This window comes from Tyto alba, unplaced genomic scaffold (genome assembly GCF_018691265.1).
Source record: "Tyto alba isolate M040663 unplaced genomic scaffold, T.alba_DEE_v4.0 Super-Scaffold_3, whole genome shotgun sequence".
NCBI classification, from domain to species: domain Eukaryota; kingdom Metazoa; phylum Chordata; class Aves; order Strigiformes; family Tytonidae; genus Tyto; species Tyto alba.
Window position 1 is genome coordinate 5,113,223 of NW_024881304.1, and position 18,041 is coordinate 5,131,263.

The following is an 18,041-nucleotide window of genomic DNA, read 5'->3' on the forward strand; positions in this document are numbered from 1 at the left end:
GAGCTTTATTTTTCCCCTTTGTTTTCATAGTCTCCTCTAGCATACAGTCCAGAAGAAGAAAACTAGATGTCCTTCCCGATTCAGCAAAACCAACCTTTTACAAAGAATATCCTAACAGTTTATATATTATTTCTGAAGAATTCCTACCCAAAGGAAAGCAGTCTTTCTGTCAGCTTTCCGTCAGTTTCTACAAGTTTTGTATCATTTTTGTAAGATCATTCTAACAAACATATCCTTCAGAACAGAAGGAATTTAGCTTGCTTTCTGCATGCAGTGCCTGACCCAAAGATGTCGTTCACTTCTTCAAGTTTTTTAACCGTTCCTGGTACACTTTTTGCTAACACCTGGGGCTTCAATGTTTTGCAAAAAAAAGTGTGAAAATTGGTATGGGCAAAGCCATAACCGAACACAGAGGTTTTAAGAGATTACTAAAAATACAAGATTCTGAACCAGAGGATAACAGCATTTTTAACAAAAGTAAACAGACAAACTTTGCTGCAAATTAAAAACAATTCTCTTGTATCTGAGCCCGTAATGACTATTTTGAATATAGATATTTACTGCTGCCAATAAAGAAATTTTTTGGTAACTTTTCTGTTATTGGGAAGATCTTGAATACAATCCAGTCCAAAAAAATGCTGACTTTCCTAAATAGGGGCTGTGTTTTTGCAATAAAGAATACTGGTCAATATACAAGTGAAGGAAAACTGAACCAGATGTCAGTAATAGGACCACAGAACGTTGCATTTGCCCAGAATTGCTATTTTAAACACACGATGTTGGTCTACTGGTTTGTGGGATAATACATTCTTGGCAGCCAGAAGGAGTTTCGATATGTTAGAAGGTTATCCTTGAGCAAAAAAAAAAAAAAAAAAAAAAAACAAAACGAAAAGAAGCAGAAGAGAGGTAAAGAAAGGCCACTAATTCATCAAGCTCCCTATAGCAGAAAGAAATTATGACTTACTCAGGAAGTCACTTCAAAGAAAAGCCAGTCTCAAAACAGAAGGCTTGATTTTTACATTGATTTTCATTTTCTGCTTTACTTCTTTACTGCCAATACTTCATTGTGCTTCGCCTTTTGGTTTTTTAAAGGATTCTTACATCCATACACACTCAATTTCTGGGCAAGAAGTCTAAGGGAAAAACTGGTGAGCTTTCACCTTGCAGCTCAAAGTGCAGCCAGGCTGATGGGTGGGAGAACCACACTCCAGTGACCCAAACCACACAAAACCCAGTCCCGAACACTTTTTACGCTGGAAACCTTTACTCACGCAAGGATCCTGCTGCCATCACTAGAATTATTGGAGTAAACTGTTCACAGGATCTGGCCCCACTGTCCCAGAATCACAACAAGCAACCCTGGAAGACCTATGCACACAAATAACATTAACCTAGGTCCCTATCCATTGTCAATTAAATATTTATTCATCTCTAAAATGCTCTCTAATTCAGTCACAGGGATTTGGGATTACGCTTTTTGGGGTTTTTTCCCCCTTCTATTTAAGAGGTACTTACATCTGTATGCCTTCTTAATATAGAAATAAAATTTCAAGATGTACTTTGTACGTCTGGCGAACAATCACTTCCCTGTTTTACCACGTAGTAAATTTAAAAATCAACTCTGTTCATTGTTTTAACAAACCCTCCTCTGAAAGATAATTAAAACCACTTCCCAATATACAACCAAAGTTTTATTTTTATAGTCTATCTTCCATTACGGCATAATCCTTTCTTTTTTTTTTTTTTAAAACCAGTGAAATATACAAATCACGCAAGACAGAAATATGTACATTAAATGTACAGAACAGAGGAAAGGACATAGAAGATTTACATATCTGAATGACAAGTAAAATATTTTACATTAAATAGTGTTTTAATAGCTAGGATCATGAAATTCAGCTCTGCTCAGATAAAATTCACTGAAAAGGAACATGAGGTGATTCCGCAAATGAAAAAAAAAAAAAAAAAAAAAAAAAAAGATCATGGTTTTTGTACAATAAAAACCAAAGTGACATATTCAATGAATTAGTGCTTTATTTATTTATCTTACTTTAAAGATATTCTTTGCAAACATCTGAAGATGAGGGGTAAATATGTCCTTGTACAATAAATTAAGAGCAATAAAGCGCCACTTAAGAAGCTGATAAATGATCAAGATGAACTTAATGATACAGCTTAAAGGCTCATGAAAAGTTAAGGCTTTAGTACAACTAGGCTAAAGTGAAAGATTTTCCTCACTTGGTATTTGCAAAACCATTTTCTTTAACTTGTTGAATGGGACTGAGTTGGAACAAGGCATCTGAACCAATGATGAAATTCTGTGTAACTACACAGCATTGTGGGGAATGCATATTGTTCAACAAATAACAATTTCCATTTCAGAAGCTAAAAAGCAAGGGCCAAACGCAGCACATTTAGGGTTAGAAGGTGTCTCCTTTCAGCAATAATCGGTAATGCCCTTAATGTGAAAGTGGAATAGAAGCGATCTCCAGACCAGTATCAATTCAAGTGCAGGGTGCTGCCTCTACCAACTGCCCAAGAAAGTCCTAAAGCTGGGAAGAGGCTTACTTCTTTGTGACTGTCCTTAAAACTTCTGAATGATAAAAGCTTTTAAAAAATCGTGAAAAAAAAAAAAAAAAACAAAACACCAAAAGGTTAGAATCAATCTAAGAACCGGAAGAGAACTGAAAAAGAAAATGGGGGATGAACTGCCCCTGTAATTTAGATGTTTTATTATTCCTTAAATCACTAAAATATATATGTACAAAAAGCTTTGAAATATCAGACACCAGAAGACCACAGTTCTCCCATATATATGTAACTGCTCTAGTATAGTCTGAACAGTTTTAGTGTATATCTGCAATATATTATCTAAAGCATGTGTATTAAAGACATAAGATGATAAATTTGGTACTGCTGCAACTTTTCATTGAACTATAATAGTCAGTTAATGTTATTAAAATATGAAACTATTGTCTCCTTGAGTGAAAGCGTTCCCAAAATCTGTGGAAAAAATAAAAATCAATCATTCCACGAGTGGATATCTAATGATCTATTTTCTCACATAAAATTAGAGGAGTTATTTGTCAAGCTGTGTTTTGAAAGACAGCCAGCTATTACACCATTTTTAAGGCATTTTCAAATTTGGGGAATTCTGTTTTCTATGGGTTTCCCAGGCTGAGAGACCGAAACTGTTTGTGAGCATTGCAGCTCCCCTCCGCCCAGCTCCAGTGCTCCACTGCACCTCGGCTGCTCTCCACACTCGGTAGCAGTGAAGTACTGCTCTGTAAGATGAGACACTCAAACGTCACAATTAGCTAATAAGGCCAAATCCCACCTTGAAGAGTATCTATTATTCGTCAAGGCAGATTTTTTTCTTTTCTTTTTTTGGGTCTTGTTAGGTTCTGGAACCAGACATGGTGACTCAAGAATAGCACAGTTGAAGCCTTTATGATCCTTTGCTCTTTACCCTCCGATGACATGGCGTACTTAAGCAGGTACATTCAGATATGCAACTGGCACTGCACTTCATGATGAATATACCCCATATTTACAGAGCCCTAAATGTATTGAACAGCTTTATATACCCTATTCTGATAACTTCTAGTGTCTGAAACTAAAAGTAATGGACAGGTCTCTGTGTTCCTCACATCCATAAGGATTGTTCTAACATCCCAAGCACATTATTACATGGTTGCTCTGCCTACTGCACGTGTATTACGTCCCATCGGACTAAATTAGGATATGTTGGATTTTCCCCTCAAACTACTCTATTGTTTTTAAGTCAATTTTTTTTTTACTTTGTAAAATAAATATTCTCAGGTTCTCCCCCATTATTGCCAAAAATATAAGCCACACACAGTTCTGGGATGGACGCAGAGAGGGTTTTGAGGCACTTCTCTTTGCAACCTTTATATTTTTCTTTTTTCTTTCTTTTTTTTTTCCCTTCCCTCTGCATTTTTTTTTTTTTTTAAGAAGACGACAACTCGTTGGACTCTATAAATAAAGTGGAGATAGTCCTGTGGAAAGGGAGAGGGGCCTGCACCCCTTGCTGGCAGGTGGCTGCAGTCCCTCCCATCTCGTTCATCCCCTATTTGCACACAAATTGGTCCACGATCTCTGTGCACAACTTGCATTTCACGTAGCAGCACCAGTGGAATTTGCAGTGGCAGCGCTCTCGCTGCACCGTCTTGAACTGGTCGTACCCCCGGCCACAGCACATGAGTTCGCAGCCGTCCATGCCCTCCGAGGTCTTATTGCAAAGGCGGCCCTGGGTTCCCAGGGACCCAGTGCTCTCATTGCGCACGCAGTAGTCAGGGCTGGGGTCGATGTAGACCAGGTCATGGATGGTGGGTGCGTTGAAGCGGCTGTTCACTTGCACCAGCTTGCCCCGGCTGTTGAGTTTCATGGCAGCAGCACTATCGTATTTCTCCTTCAGGGCATCGCCTACCTTGCGGAAATCAGCAAGCTGCAGCCAACAGGTCTTCAGGCTACAGGAACCAGAGACACCGTGGCACTTACAGGCCACATCAGCCAGGTTGTACACAGTCTGGAGGAGCCAGGGAAAGAAAGCAAAAACAGTGATGAAAGATTAGCATGGCTGTGAAAGCATTTATTCCCCCCATTTCCTGCCCTCTGTCACATTCTCACTCGCCTCTCCACAATATTCACCTCAGCATCCTCCTCCCTCCTCCAATACGCTGGGAAGGAAGAATGAGCGAGCTGACACATGTGCCCCCCCAGCACCCCCGTTAGCCAGGAGGAGGAAGGGAGAGCTCTCACCAGCCTCTCCCACCGCAGAGACGGCCACAACAGCACACACACAGCCCAGACAGCAGCATCAGTCAGGCTGCAGTCAAATTTTAGGAATTCACTCTCACGCCAGCAAAGGATTTTGCTGTTTCATTGAGAAATGTAAAGCATCCCTTTATTTTCTATCTGAGTTACTCTCTCTATTGATCTCTGCTTGAGGCTGCAATTAGGGAAAGAGTTAAGATTCCTCTTGCTCCTGGCTCAGCTGCAGCTGACTGTCTACTCTTGGCTCAGTATCCTCCTCCTATCCAAAATATTGCTCTGCAAAGGAGACTGCATCCAAGAAGAAACCCCCAAACACCTATGGGTGGGAGACAGAGCTACATAGCAATATCCTCTTTACAAAGCTTTGGCAAGGAAATATAAGTCATTTGCCCTGCACAAATAGAAATAAGAGTCAGTGTTGACACTGCCCCAAAAATCCTGGGGTCTGACACATTAGATGATACTGTAGACAACTTCCACCCAGCAGTTACAGAGGGTCTTAATGCTGCCAAATGGCACTGCAAAGATGAGGCTGAGGAAGGAAAAAACTGCTCGAGTCTCCATAAGCAACTATGAAAGTGTCATTTTTCTTCCTGCTAATAGTAAATTGGCTTGTCCCTTGCTTTCAGACACCCTCCTCTCACATTTAAATACTATTAATTTTCAATTATCTTTCATCCTTCTTCACCTTAGAACACAAGTGTAAAGTCTCCAGCTGCCTATTTCTGGCACTTCAAGCTCTAGGAAAATAATGATTTTGGCTCTTCATGTTCAGACTATTAAAAAAAGAAAAGTTTACACCCATTCATTTAATGCATTTTTGAGATTAAAGAAACCATAAAGACATGTTTAACCACAGAAGGCCATGTTTTTTAATAATATGGAGGAGCTTTTCACATCTTCTTAAAGCAGGGAAAGAAAAAAAAGTCAGAACAATCCTGCGGCACAATTCCAGCCTGGGAAGCCCAGCGCGTCCCTCTTCCCTCCAACACACACTGTCCTGGTTGGAAATACAAAGTAATAAAATTCTGCTCTACAGAGAATCCACAGTGAGCACGGCACTTTTAATGAAACAATACGGAGGAAAACACAACACACTTTGGTCCCAGTCCCCAGGGGGAAGGCAACAGGGCTGTCAGACAACCAGAAGCAAATTCATATACTCCCCACCCACCTACACCCTGTACTTGCTGTTTTCTTGTTCTGTGCATTGAAACGGAGACAAGCCTCGGTGGCTGGTCACCATCCAGCACTGCTCTGTGTCCCACCAAGGCACGTCTTTCCCCAAAAGGAGGGACATAGACAGGGGCAGAGGGACATGCTGTTTCACAGCCACTTACTCTTCTCCCGGCCTCGTTGTTGTGCAGGTTCATCATGATGCGGGCACTCTCGTAGGAGCCTCTCTGGTAAACTCTCTCGCGCTCCCGGGCGTCAACGAACTCCTTGGCGAAGCGGTATCCGTACTCGATATTGTCCCCGCAGCCACCCCAAAGCCAGTCCCGGGGCAAGTCCTTGGGCCGCGCCGCGCGGCTGCAGCCGCAGGAGGAGAGCTCGCCCTCCCGGCAGGCACGGCTCATGGCGTTGACCACCCCAGCTGCGCTCACCGCGTAGGTGAACGCCGTCTCCCGGCTGCCTGCGCAGAAAGAGGAGCGGTGTTAGGGGAGAGCCCGTGCGCCCCACTCTCTGCCCGCCGATGAGCCGGGAGGGCAAAGGCTCTCCAGGAGCCACCAGAATTCATGAGCCTACTAAAAGGGAGAGTAACCCTGAACCGTGGCTTCTCAAAATGTCTCCACTCTGAAAGCACCAACTGAAACCAACCCATTAGAGCACACAAGGTGTCTGCGAAGAGCAGGAGACACTTCTTATTCCTGTTGGTGAAAGCTTGGACAAGGGAGCGGGGAGGAGGTGAATTGGGGCCAGAACGAGATGCCAGCAGGGCCAAAGCAGCCGTGCCTGCGTGTGAGGGGCAGAAAGGGAACCAGACTCCCTGTCTTTCAGAAAAAAAAAAAAAAAAAAAAAAGAAGAGATGTTAAATACAACTTTTAAAAGTCTGGTTCTTAAATTGCTACTTCTCAAACATGATTGATGCACTTCACCCACTTGTTCCAATTTACTTAAAGTTATAGTGTTTTACAAAGCCTCCTGGTATCAAAAGAAATGCACAGCAGAATAACACACAGCTCTTCACCCTATGCATAAGCCAGGCACTTCTGTAGGAGGCTATTTAAAACTAACAACAACCTGTGCTGTTCAGTATCCACCACTCCAGCTCATGTGAAAATGGCAAGTGAGTCCGTGGACAATCATCTTTACAAATTACAGGGAAGAAAAAACCCTTGGCACAAGGCGGCCTTGAAGGTTTTCTCCTGCATCTGGTGCCCTTAAATGGAAATTGAAAACCTTGAGTTTCAAACTTTCTGAAGAAAAAGTTACAATACCCACAAGGCAAGATATGGCCACGTATCATCGTCTTGACAGTAACTAATCCCAACTTTATTTAGAGATTGACTTCCCCTATTGCTTTTACAAGGGTGCCACAAGTTCTGACTACAACTAGAAAAGCTTTCAAGCAAGCAAACAAACAAACAAAAACTTGTAAGACTTGCACCAGAGAGCCCACTTGAAGTTTATTTTTCATCTTAAGAGACAGTATCCCACTGGATCTTTTCCAAAAAAGATTCTCAGAATGACTGAGAATAGACTAAATATATATGTTTTTATATATTTATATGAATTAAGTTCTATTTCTAATCTTTGGCCCAATCAATAGATCAAGCTATTTAATTCTGATTTTACAAGATTTTTCCTAGAGAACAGCATGAGACTTTGTAAAATTAGGGATTTAAGAGATTGTGTTTTGAACATGTCATATGTATTTAGGCAGCAACATTCTGAGGCAGAAACTCTTTGTACAAGACCTACCACAACAGGTCAAATCTAATAGGAGCTTTCAAGCACTTCTGGAACATAAATAATTTGCAGTCTGGTCTATATTTAACATCAAGATGACACCATGCTCAGAGCAGCTTTGTTAATATAACAGCTGTCATCCACTGGATTAATTTTAGTAATAGATGCTGGTTTTAAACGGGAAAAATCAGAAGTCTTATGTTGGGAAAGATCAGACTTAAGGAAGATGAGAAGCACTTTGCTCCCTTACTTACAGTGGTCTATTCTCACAGACACCTGCTCATGGAAGTACTTACATGAATTATGGGTATAAAGGGTTACAGGAATAGCCTTTTCAGTTTAAAAAGATTTGGCTTTCTGTGGTGACTTATGCCTTGCATTTACTGCAAACTATAGTGGGGAGAACCTCATACAGATTTTAATGTTCCCATTTGTTCTGTAACACACATTTTTGGATTAATTCCTTAAATAAAATTTCCACTAGATTGAGGGGAAAGAAACGTGGTCTACTTTGGACCACAGGACTTGCCTCTTCCGTTCCATTTTATTCTTTTTCATGTTTAGTTAGCTCATGCTTTCATATGGTTAACTATGCCGTTTACTGCAGGATTTAAACTCATAAAGCTGACTTTTTTTGACTAGTTTTCATTATTACCCTGGAGCATATTTTAAAGAACTTACTCTCAGTGGGAAGGAAAAGGAAAGGCTGGGGTACAGAAAGCAGAGTTGCCCCCCAAGTTCCCTCCTTGAACACTTAGGCAAATTATAAACTAGCATCAGCTGCTGAAGTAGATTTCAAGCCCCCACAGGTTGCAAGCCAACCCTGCCTCAAGTCATCCACCCCAGGAACACATTAGGAGTGATGGTTCCACATGGATGAGTTACTCTGATTTATTTATTTATTTATTAAGTCTTTAGGCACAACTGTGCTTTCCTTCCCTGTCAAATATATCTGTCTTTTCCCACAGTCCAACATTTCTCTCTATTGTAGCCATGGCAAGGAAACATACATTCCAAACACGTTTGAGTCCCCTCTCTCCCATATATATAAAACATAGAAATGGAACTGTTCAATATACACACACTGTAGGAAGCCACCCACAGAGCAAGGAGCTGAGCTTTCCACTTGATATGAATAAGTCTGCAAGAACAGGTTTTTTTTATACCTGAACATAAGATACAAAATGTTCTTTGTCTTATATTTTAAAAGCATTCAAGACCAGGCAGCAGGCACGAATAAACTGGACCCCAACTACACCGAGCTGTTGGGGGAGGATCCAGTTATTTTATTTTATGTTAGCACTTAGTTGTCTGCAAAGCCCAAGCGCAGCCAGCCTGGGGCCGGCCACAGAGCCAGGAGATGGCGCAAGGCGAGGGAGGCAGCGAGGACCATGGCCTGACCTGGGAACCAGCGGCAAAGGAGAGCAGCAGAGAACAAAAGCCCAAAAATTTTGCAGTTCAGTAAGCCACAGAGCAAGTTTCCAAACCCAATGCTAGGTTTATTTGTACAGCTTAAGCTAACTTTGCAGGATAAATCCTGGAAGAAAGACTGTCCATTTATACATCGGGGTAATTACTGTGCTGCCAGTCAGTCGGTGCTTTGCCCAGGCGCTCTCCTGTGCGCAGCCAGCGACAGCATGTTGTTAGCTCAGATGACAAAATCCTCCCAAACTACGTGCATTCAGATCCTGACTACCATCCTCTCATGTCGGTGAAAGTAAGGAATATCTGACAGTCCCTGACAAGCCAGGGTATGGCGGGCTGAAGCAAAACTGAATCGGACTCTAGAAGTACCCGTTTTTCCTTCCACTCAGAGGAACAGCAACTGTCACTACTGAAGGTCAGCATGAAATAATACAACTGTTACCCACAACACCTTTCTTGTTCTCAGTGAATACACTCTTTAGGCTCTTTAACTCTTGAATATGGCTATTAACCTTGCTTCCATCTGCAATTAGAATAAGTGGCTTAATTACATGATGAATTGCTGTGTAGACATCAGCTAATACAGTCATATTCAGCAGAAGGGTGCGGCAAAGTTATTTAACTTGAAAGACACTACCTTTAAATAAATCTGTCATACTTGGGGAGGGCAGAAACATCTATTCCAGAGACAGACACCACAAATCACAGGCCCAATCCTGTACATTTCTTCACACCAATAGTCCCCTTGAGCTAATTTTCACTTGCTTGAATAATAAATAAGGGCTGAAGGATGAAGGCCTAAATTTTAAACAGATTATTTTTCTGACATTTGTTAGATTATTAGAACAGAAAGGTATACAAGACAAGTTTTCTTTCATGTTTCATGTGCTTTTAAACTTTTTGGCTGGGTAGGGTAAAAAAAAACAAACTCTATGGGGGGGGTTAATACTGTGCTTGCAAAAATCCCAGGGAAGGTTGTTTATCTAAAATCAGCTGTTCCCATTAGGTACTTTTATGCAATAGATTTTTTTTCTATTTGTCTGACAATCTCCATATAAAAACTTCTTTTAACAGAAATTGAGACCAAATGTGAATTGATGTATTCCTTCAACTTTAACTGGAGTTAGCCCATTTGCAGACAAACCTAGCTTGAGTCTGATTTTAAAACTTTATTTTTAAAAAGCAGGACAGAAAAACACTGACATAAAAGCTTTACATCTCCAACTAAAGAGCACCACTGAGTTTGTCCGTGTACTGATCACTACATAAAAGATCACAACTGTCACCCCGAAAAATAAGCGTTTTTCAGTTGCTTACACAGAATCAGCAATCCGACTTGGGAAAGGCACAGGAAGGCTTCACTATGGACCCAGTTCAACATCACTGGTTAAAATTATGCCAAGGACTTTAAAATACGATGAGGTCCTTGAACAACAGGAAAGGCTGGAAGCACATGAGCATTGGAGAAGCACATTTCAAAGAGGATCTGATAGAGAAAGGGTTGGGTGCCCACCAAATTGTGGTAAGATGTTAAACAGGAATCTGTCTCTCCTACCAGCCTCGTGATTACATTAAATGTAAGTTACAAGGACAATCACACATTTTGTCCTGATAGAACTGATTTCATAAAAATTACCCTGCTACATTATTTTTAACATAAATCTACCCTTCTCAAAGAGAGAAAAAAGTTACTGTATCTGGAAATAGGCAAGAAGGAATTGCCTATAAATACTAATAGACAGAGCAACAATTTTCAGTTAACCTCCAGACCAAGAGCAATTTATGATGTGGCCACTAATTTTGGAAGTAGATGTGCACATCTTTAATTTTACAAGACGCTGCTGGTTTTAATTCTCTTAGGTTGCCTTCATTTTGTCTCAGGTTTTCTAAAAGGAGATTTCAGGGCTGCATTTTTCTTTCTCCTCTATCCCCATATGCAAATATATATTCCTACTTTGTTTTCCAAGACACATGGCTGGACAGTGGTGGGAAATCACCTCCAGCTAAAAATAATTCAACTCCTTTGCCAACTTTTAAAAACACTTGATTGTATGCAGTACTCACTGAGAACCTGGCAAGAGTTTCAAGTGCAGAACAGTATGTGCCATACATATCCTTAGACAAGAGTTTAATCATAAAGATGTTGCTTCCTACCTATCTGCATGACTCTGCCAAAAACAGAGTTGTTGTCCACAGTGCTGCAATTCCATCTTCTATGTCTGAACTGATACTGGCACTCCTTAATGCCCGTCTTTGCACCCTCTCCAATGAACTGCATATGGTCCTGATACAATTGGCAGAGTTTCTTCTGTCCTTGGGAAAGCCCTGCTAGCTGGCTACATAGTGGCTGGGCTCCTATTATATACACCTCTGACATCTGAACAGGGTTCATGGGGTTCATAGGGTTCATCCCTAAAGACCTGCGTAAAGAAAGATTTGGATTAATAAAGAGAAAGCTAAAAAAAAAAAAAAAAAAAAAAAAATTCTATAAATCCCAAACAGAACTGTATCTTATACATGAGCATACAACTCCTGGTTTTGCTAACAGGTAAGAAAAAAACCCAAACACTTAAATCTTAAAGTTTTGTCTTAAAGACAGCACAGAAGTTATTAGTTCCCATCCATGTGGTTATCACCATAGATTAGGGACTGAAGTAAAATGCAGACTTGGAAGTCTTGCATCTAAGCAGTCCTTTACCAACTTAAATGGACATAGTAAAAATAACAGAAGCTCCAAACTACTGCAAGGCCAAAAAATAAATAAATAAAGCAAAAATGAAAAAGGCCCCCCCAAACCCCAATTCATTTTAACACACATTTTAAATTTAAGTCTGGATTTTTCAATCTGTTCTACCAGGAACAAATAGGGAAACCTTTAGCAAGCCAGAAGTTAGAAACTTGTTACAGACTACTTCTCAATTCTTCCGAACGACAAACAAAAACACAGAGGCAAGTATATTCACTGTAAACAAAATCAACTTTGTTTTCTTAATTCTTAAAGTGCTCTTCACATGATACATTTCAGTTAAAAGTGGCCATTAATCCAAAAAGAAACTCTTGAAACAGCAAACACCTATTTCCAGAATTCCCAACATTGTACACTGTACAAAAATATATAATTTGCCAAAGCAGAAATTTAAATGTAGTTCTTTGTAACAAAATACATTTACAAACATTTAAGTTACAGAAAAGTTCAAACCGAAACTGTAGCAAAAGTTTTTACTTGTAAATCAGCATTCTCTCTTATATATGCAAAATTTCTAACCTAAGGGAGTTAAAATGACTCTTTTAACAGAAAGTCAATTCTAATAATTTAAGGACAATCAAATCCACAGAGAATCTACTGTACAGCATTCTAAAAACTGCATTTTACAACACGAGATGTTGCACATTTGCACTTATTCGAGACCTGTTCATTTTACTACGCAACATATTACAACTAAAACATTACTCCCCTGCTGTCTCTTTCATGCAGTAGTACTCCCTCAGAAACAAAGTACATACGAAGTAAATACACATTTAATCAAGCAAATTTTGACACCCCCTTTTAAAATCAAGTCGATACAAGATGCTTACCACCAAGAGCTGGCTTCTATTACAACCTGGGTAAAAGAGGAGAAAATGGCCAGAGCCACTATGAGATACTGAGCAGCCATTGTACTGCCAACTGTCCCCAAAGCACCTCCTTGGATTAATACTGCAGTGGATTTCTGGAGGGGGGAGAAAAAGGATCAGATTGTTTATTGCTTCTCAGACCATTTTCGAGCATTCAAGTTTAAACAACGGAAGTATCCGGGCCCCTTTTAACTTGACTCTGACTTGCCTGCCCTTCTCCCCGCCGAGGCTTTGGTGCCAAACGCAGGCACGTCGCGGCTCCCGCTCCACCGGGCAAAACCCACCCACGCACCCCCACGCCCCCCCCCCCCCACCCCCCCGGCGGACACCGCCTTCCCGGGGCGGCCGCAGCACCGACCCGCGCCCGCCTGTCCCTCTGCCCCGGCCCCGCCATCCCCGCACCCCGCCCGTGGCGGGACGGGACGGGACAGGAACGGGACCGCTGCTCCGGACACGGGGGACCCCATCCCGCCATCCCCGCGGCCCCGGGGCTACAGGCGACCCGCGGGCCCCGGGCCGGGCATTACCCCATCGCTCCCCGCTCCGGAGCCAGCATCGTGGACACGAAACGCTCACGGCGGGCTAAAGGCGGCTTCAGGTTTGCAAAGCGAGCCCGAGTGGGAACGGGGAGGCGGGGGGGGGAGGTCGGTGCCGCGGGGCGGGGGGGGAGGCCCGGCGGCTCCCCGCCGGCGACGATGCGGCCGGTCCTCGCCCTTCCCCGCCGGCCGGGGAAGGCGCTCCCCGCTGCCCCCCTAAACCATCTCGCCGCAGCCTCCGGGCTGCGCCGCCGCCCGCTCTCCGCGATCGCCGAGGCAGCCCTGAGCTCCGCACTGGGGCAGCCCCGACGGCAGCCCCCGGGCCCCGCCGGGGTCGGTGCCGGCCCGGGGAGGTACCAGGAGCGGCTCCGCGTCCCGACCCGGCCCCGGCAACAAGCAGGCTGCCGCCTTGGAAATCAAACGCTTCCACCGACAGGTCCCGCGATCACAGTCTGCGTCCTCACACGGGACTCTTTAACTTGCTAACCAGTGCCATTCACGATTTTTTATTTCCCCTCCCCTCGGAAGGAGGGAAGAAAAAAAAAAAAAAAAAAAAAAAAAAAAAAAGACATTTCGACACTTGAGGGCTCCCTATTCATTCCCAAAAAGCCCTTAATGCTGAATTGAAGGTGCTCTTAATTCCAATTTATTTCTGTTTGCGAAGAGTCGGGAGGAGAGGACCGATCGCAGCGCCGCGGCGGGAAGTTGGGCTGACACGAAACCCGCCCGGACACACGCGGGGAAGCTGCAGTCAGCGTGGGGGCCGCCCGCGTGTGCGAGCGGAGACCGCGCCGGGGCTGCAGCCGCGGGGCCGAAGCCGCCCCTCGCCCCTGGCCGCCTCCTGCGCGTCAAACACCCCCCGTGCCGAGGGACCCCCCCAGTTCCTGCTGGGTGGGTGGGGGTGGTGGTGAAAGGGGACCGGTCTCCCGCCGCAGAAAGAGCCCGTCCGGTTTAAATGGGAACAATCCCGGGGAAGATGCGAAAGCCGAGGGCGGATGAAGCAAGGGACGTGCGGCGAAGCAAGGTGTGCGAGGCGCTCGCTGCGACACCCCAAAGCCGACGTGTTGGGGCTTTTTCTTTCATCCGTTCTTAAAGTAACAATAATAAAGAAGTGCCGTGGAACCGCCCGAGCCCTGAGGAGGCTGAGGACGCCGGTGCCCAAGCGGCACCGCAAGAGATGCGCAGCTGCCCTGCCCAGCAGCCGGGCTCACTGCCCGCCGAGCTGCCCCGGCGGGGCGGGCGGCCGGGGCCCGCCGGGACCCGGTGCCGCCGCTGCAAGACGCGGCCGGTGGGGCCAAATTCCCCCTGCCCGCCCCAAACCCCACCGCCCGCCCCGCTCAAAGGGCCGCGGTGCCCCCCCCGGGCCGGGCCGGGCCGGGCCGGAGCAGCCCCCAGGGAGCTGTGCCGCCCGCGCCCAACAGGGGGCGGCCTCGGCCCCCGCAGCCCCGGGAGGCACCGGGACCGGGGCCGGGGCCGGGCGGCCGCTGCGCCCCCCCCGCGACGGCACCTCCCGCCCCCCACCAGCGCTGCCATGGCCCGCCTCGTCCCCCTGGCACGGCGCGGCCTGGCGAGGCGGGAGGAGGCACCTGCACCCGGGGGCCCGGCCCTTCTGAGCGCAGCAGCTGACAAGCTGCCATCAAAAACAACAACAAAAAAGCCATCAAAAGAAGTAAAAAAAAAAAAAAAAGACTCGCCGGCTATCAGGAGTGCGAGGCACCATTTTCAACTTTGTAGGGCCGCGGAGATTGGTTTTTGGTATTTAATGCACCCCATGCGGAGCTCGCACTCTGCTGAGATGAAAAGGGAGGCTTTTACAGATCCTGCAGCCGCGGGATCGCCTGTGATCCTGTTTTACACGGGGTGTCTGGAAAGCCTGCGAAGGCATCTGGTTTTCTGGGAGCACTACCTGCGGGAAGGCGGCTTCCAGAGCCCCGGCTCCCGGGAGCTGTAAACCGCGGCGGGCTCCGCGGGAGGCGCAGCGGCTCCACGGGGAACCCCCCCGGCAGCCCCCTGCGGCTTTACATCCATTTTGGAAGGGCGAGACCGGGTTTCACGTTTTCAGAGAAAGTCACTCGCTGGGTCCGCAGTCCAGCTCTCTCCTACCGGAGAGGCGAGGGGGGGGTTTCCAAGGGGGTGCAAGGCGCACCTCCGTCCTTCCCTCCGCGCCACCTCCGGCCGGGGAAAAGCCTGGCTTCTCGGCCCAACTGAACTCTCCGTGACCCTCCGAGCGCAACCGATTTAGCATACAATTGACAATTAAAAACAAACAAACAACAGAAAGCCAACAGCCTTTCCAACATGGAGTCCTCGCAGCGCCAAGGGGACCCCGAGGAGCCGCGCTCCTCCGCTCTGACCCAAGCGGGACCCTCTGCAGATGCAGAGTGATAATCTCCAGAAACTTAGAATAAAATTAAAAAGGAGGGGGACGGGGGGGGGGGGGGGGGGCTGACTCCGGGTCCTCCGCTGGCCCCCAGCCAGCTCTCCTTAAAGGTACAGGCCACCATTAGCGCCGACGTTGAGCTCCTCCATAGCGATCCTCCTCGGGAAACTTTGGGAAGTTTGGAAAGATGTCTTTAAACTCGCGTTAGGAACCGCTGCCAGAAAGATGCACCGGGACGCGGCGGGCAGAGCGAGCCCAGCAAGCGTCCCTGCGGCGGGCAGCCTCTCTTCGAGTGGGAAATTTAAAAAGAAAAGACAAAAAAAAAAAAAAAAAAAAGAAAATAAAGGAGCTTTTTCCAAGCGGGGAGCAGCGTCTCCGCGGTGGGTGAAAGCGGAGAGGTGGGAGCGCCCGGCGGCAGCTCGGGGAAGAGAGGGCCGCCCCGCGGCCGGGGACCCGCGCCCGCGCAGGGCCGCGCCCCGCCGAGGGGCAGCCCACCCTGCGCGCCCGCGGAGGCAGCCCCCTGCGGCGCGGAGGCTCCCGCGCCCCGCGCGGACTCACCTCCATTGCCGCGGGATCACCGAGCGAGAGCAGCCAAGTAATCCAAGCAGAGCAGGAGGGGAGAGGGCGAGGCGAAAGTAAAATCCTGGATCGCAGGAGCCGGGCGGTATCCTCCCAGGCAGCGGACGGCGGCGGCTGCCGGGGAAGCGCGGGGGGCCGCGGTGCTGGCGGGGGGCGGTGGGCGAGCGGTCGCTCTGTCCGGCGCAGGCTGAGCGTGTCCGACTGCGGAGCGGGGCACCAGTGCAGCCTTCTTTCCAAGGTCCATCAGCAATCGCAGTAATTAGGGCTTTCCACCACCAGAAGAAGAAGGAGGCAAAAAAAAAAAAAAAAAAAAAAAAAAAAGGCCAAAAAAAAGGAAAAAAAAAAAAGCCTCCCCCCCCCCCCAAAAAAAAAAAAAGCCAACCCAACACACGCACACAGCGCCCGTGGGCGTGATTGTGCGGAAGCAAATAAAAATCTTCACAAGCGGCAGCGAAAGCGCCGCGGGCGACGATCCGTCCCACCAGCCCAGGTGGTGCCGCCGCGGGGCTCCCCGCGCTTCCACCCGGCCCCGGCAGCGCTCCGGCCGCCGGCGCGGCCCCTCCGCGGCTCTGCGCGGACCGGGCAAGGGGGACGAGCGGAGCCGAGCGGGCGCAGGGCTCCCCCCTGCCCGCCCTCCTTCTCTTGCTTAAAGGCTGGGCGGTGCGGAGCCGGGCGTCCGCGGCTGCAGAGCCATCCTGGGGCTGGCTCCCTCCATTTTACACAGAGAAGAACAAACCCAACAGAAAAAGAAGTTTCTGCACAACCAGGGAAGGGGGAGGGGGGGCCCTGTGCACGCGTGTGTCTGTCTTACGGGGCGACTGATCCTGCAAGGCGAGTAGGGGCAGGGGGAGGGGTGAAGTCCGGGGCTTCAGGAGCTGCGGCTCCCCCAATCCATCGCTGGCAAAGGCACCCAGCGCCGGGGAGCAAGTTACGCGCTGGAGAACGAGCCGGAGCAGACGGCGTCGCGCTGCAGCCGACCCTTCCTCCTCAGGGTTCTGCCCCCCGCCCGCTGCAGCCGGCCTAGCTCCCCCCGTGTGTCTCCCTCGCTCCTCTTCACCCCGCTGCTTAAAACTGTTTTGGGTTTTTTTGTTGTTGTTTTTTTTTTTTTAAAAAAAAAAAAAAAAAAAAAAGAGAGAAAAAGGAGAAAAAAAAAAAGTTGGAGAGCCAACGGCAGCTCAAAAACTTTCTCCGCAGCGCATGCGCCCGGAGCCGACCTATTGCAGACTGGGCTGGATTTTAAAGCTGTACGGCAGCGAGCGGGATCCCGGTGCAGCCGCGGGGTGCCCGGTCCCTGCGGCCGCAGCGCGCCCCTGGGAGCCCCGCATCAGGGGAGCCCCGCATTTCCGGGCCCTTCTCGATGGCCAAGCCCGGCCTGAGACCCCTGTGAACCCAAACTCTTCCCCCAAAGCGGTGCCCCCCTGCGCCCGCCCCGGCCGGAGGTGTGTGTGTGTGCGGGCTGCGCGGCCGAGCTGTGCCACCAGCACTGCCGACGGGTCACCCTGTGGCGGGGGGACACACGCAGCCTCCCCCCCCCCCCCCCCCCCCCCCACACACACTCCATACGCTGCCGGGCCGGCCCCGCGGAGGCACCCCCGCGCATACATGTGCGCGCAATGTGCAGCGCACATGGCCGAGCCGGCGGGGGCTGCACCAGCATTCCTGAGCAGAGGCTCGTTTGACAAGCCCCGGTTACTGCAAGCTCCGAGACACGAGGGGCGGCCGCATGTGCCGCTTCCCAAGCGCGGGGGGACCGAGCGAGCTCGACGGCTTTGGGTTCCTCCTTCTGCAGCGTCCTTTTT

At 47.7% G+C, this 18,041-nt stretch overlaps 1 protein-coding gene across 4 annotated transcripts; it reads right to left on the bottom strand.

Moving 5' to 3' along the window:
* Window positions 1-1,674: 1,674 nt before the first annotated feature.
* Window positions 1,675-17,277, bottom strand: WNT5A (Wnt family member 5A). 4 transcript variants are annotated; one of them, XM_042799466.1, is made up of 5 exons: window positions 16,222-17,277; window positions 12,709-12,842; window positions 11,287-11,552; window positions 6,138-6,430; window positions 1,675-4,549 (listed from the first exon to the last, which is right to left on the bottom strand). In XM_042799466.1, the coding sequence occupies exons 1-5, from the start codon at window positions 16,225-16,227 to the stop codon at window positions 4,091-4,093; spliced, it is 1,158 nt and encodes a 385-aa protein (XP_042655400.1). In that variant the 5' UTR covers window positions 16,228-17,277; the 3' UTR covers window positions 1,675-4,090. The 4 variants fall into 4 exon arrangements, with proteins under 4 accessions (XP_042655400.1, XP_032840242.2, XP_032840243.1 ...); XM_032984351.2 differs by lacking the exon at window positions 16,222-17,277 and adding an exon at window positions 13,641-15,688; XM_032984352.2 differs by lacking the exon at window positions 16,222-17,277 and adding an exon at window positions 13,275-15,688.
* Between the last annotated feature and the right edge of the window lie 764 nt (window positions 17,278-18,041).

Coding starts and splice junctions, on each gene's coding strand:
- WNT5A (XM_042799466.1), bottom strand. Junction 11,553..12,708: donor ATAGAAGCCAGCTCTTGGTG/GTAAGCATCTTG, acceptor TTCTTTACGCAG/GTCTTTAGGGATGAACCCTA. Junction 6,431..11,286: donor TGGCAGAGTCATGCAGATAG/GTAGGAAGCAAC, acceptor CTTTCTGCGCAG/GCAGCCGGGAGACGGCGTTC.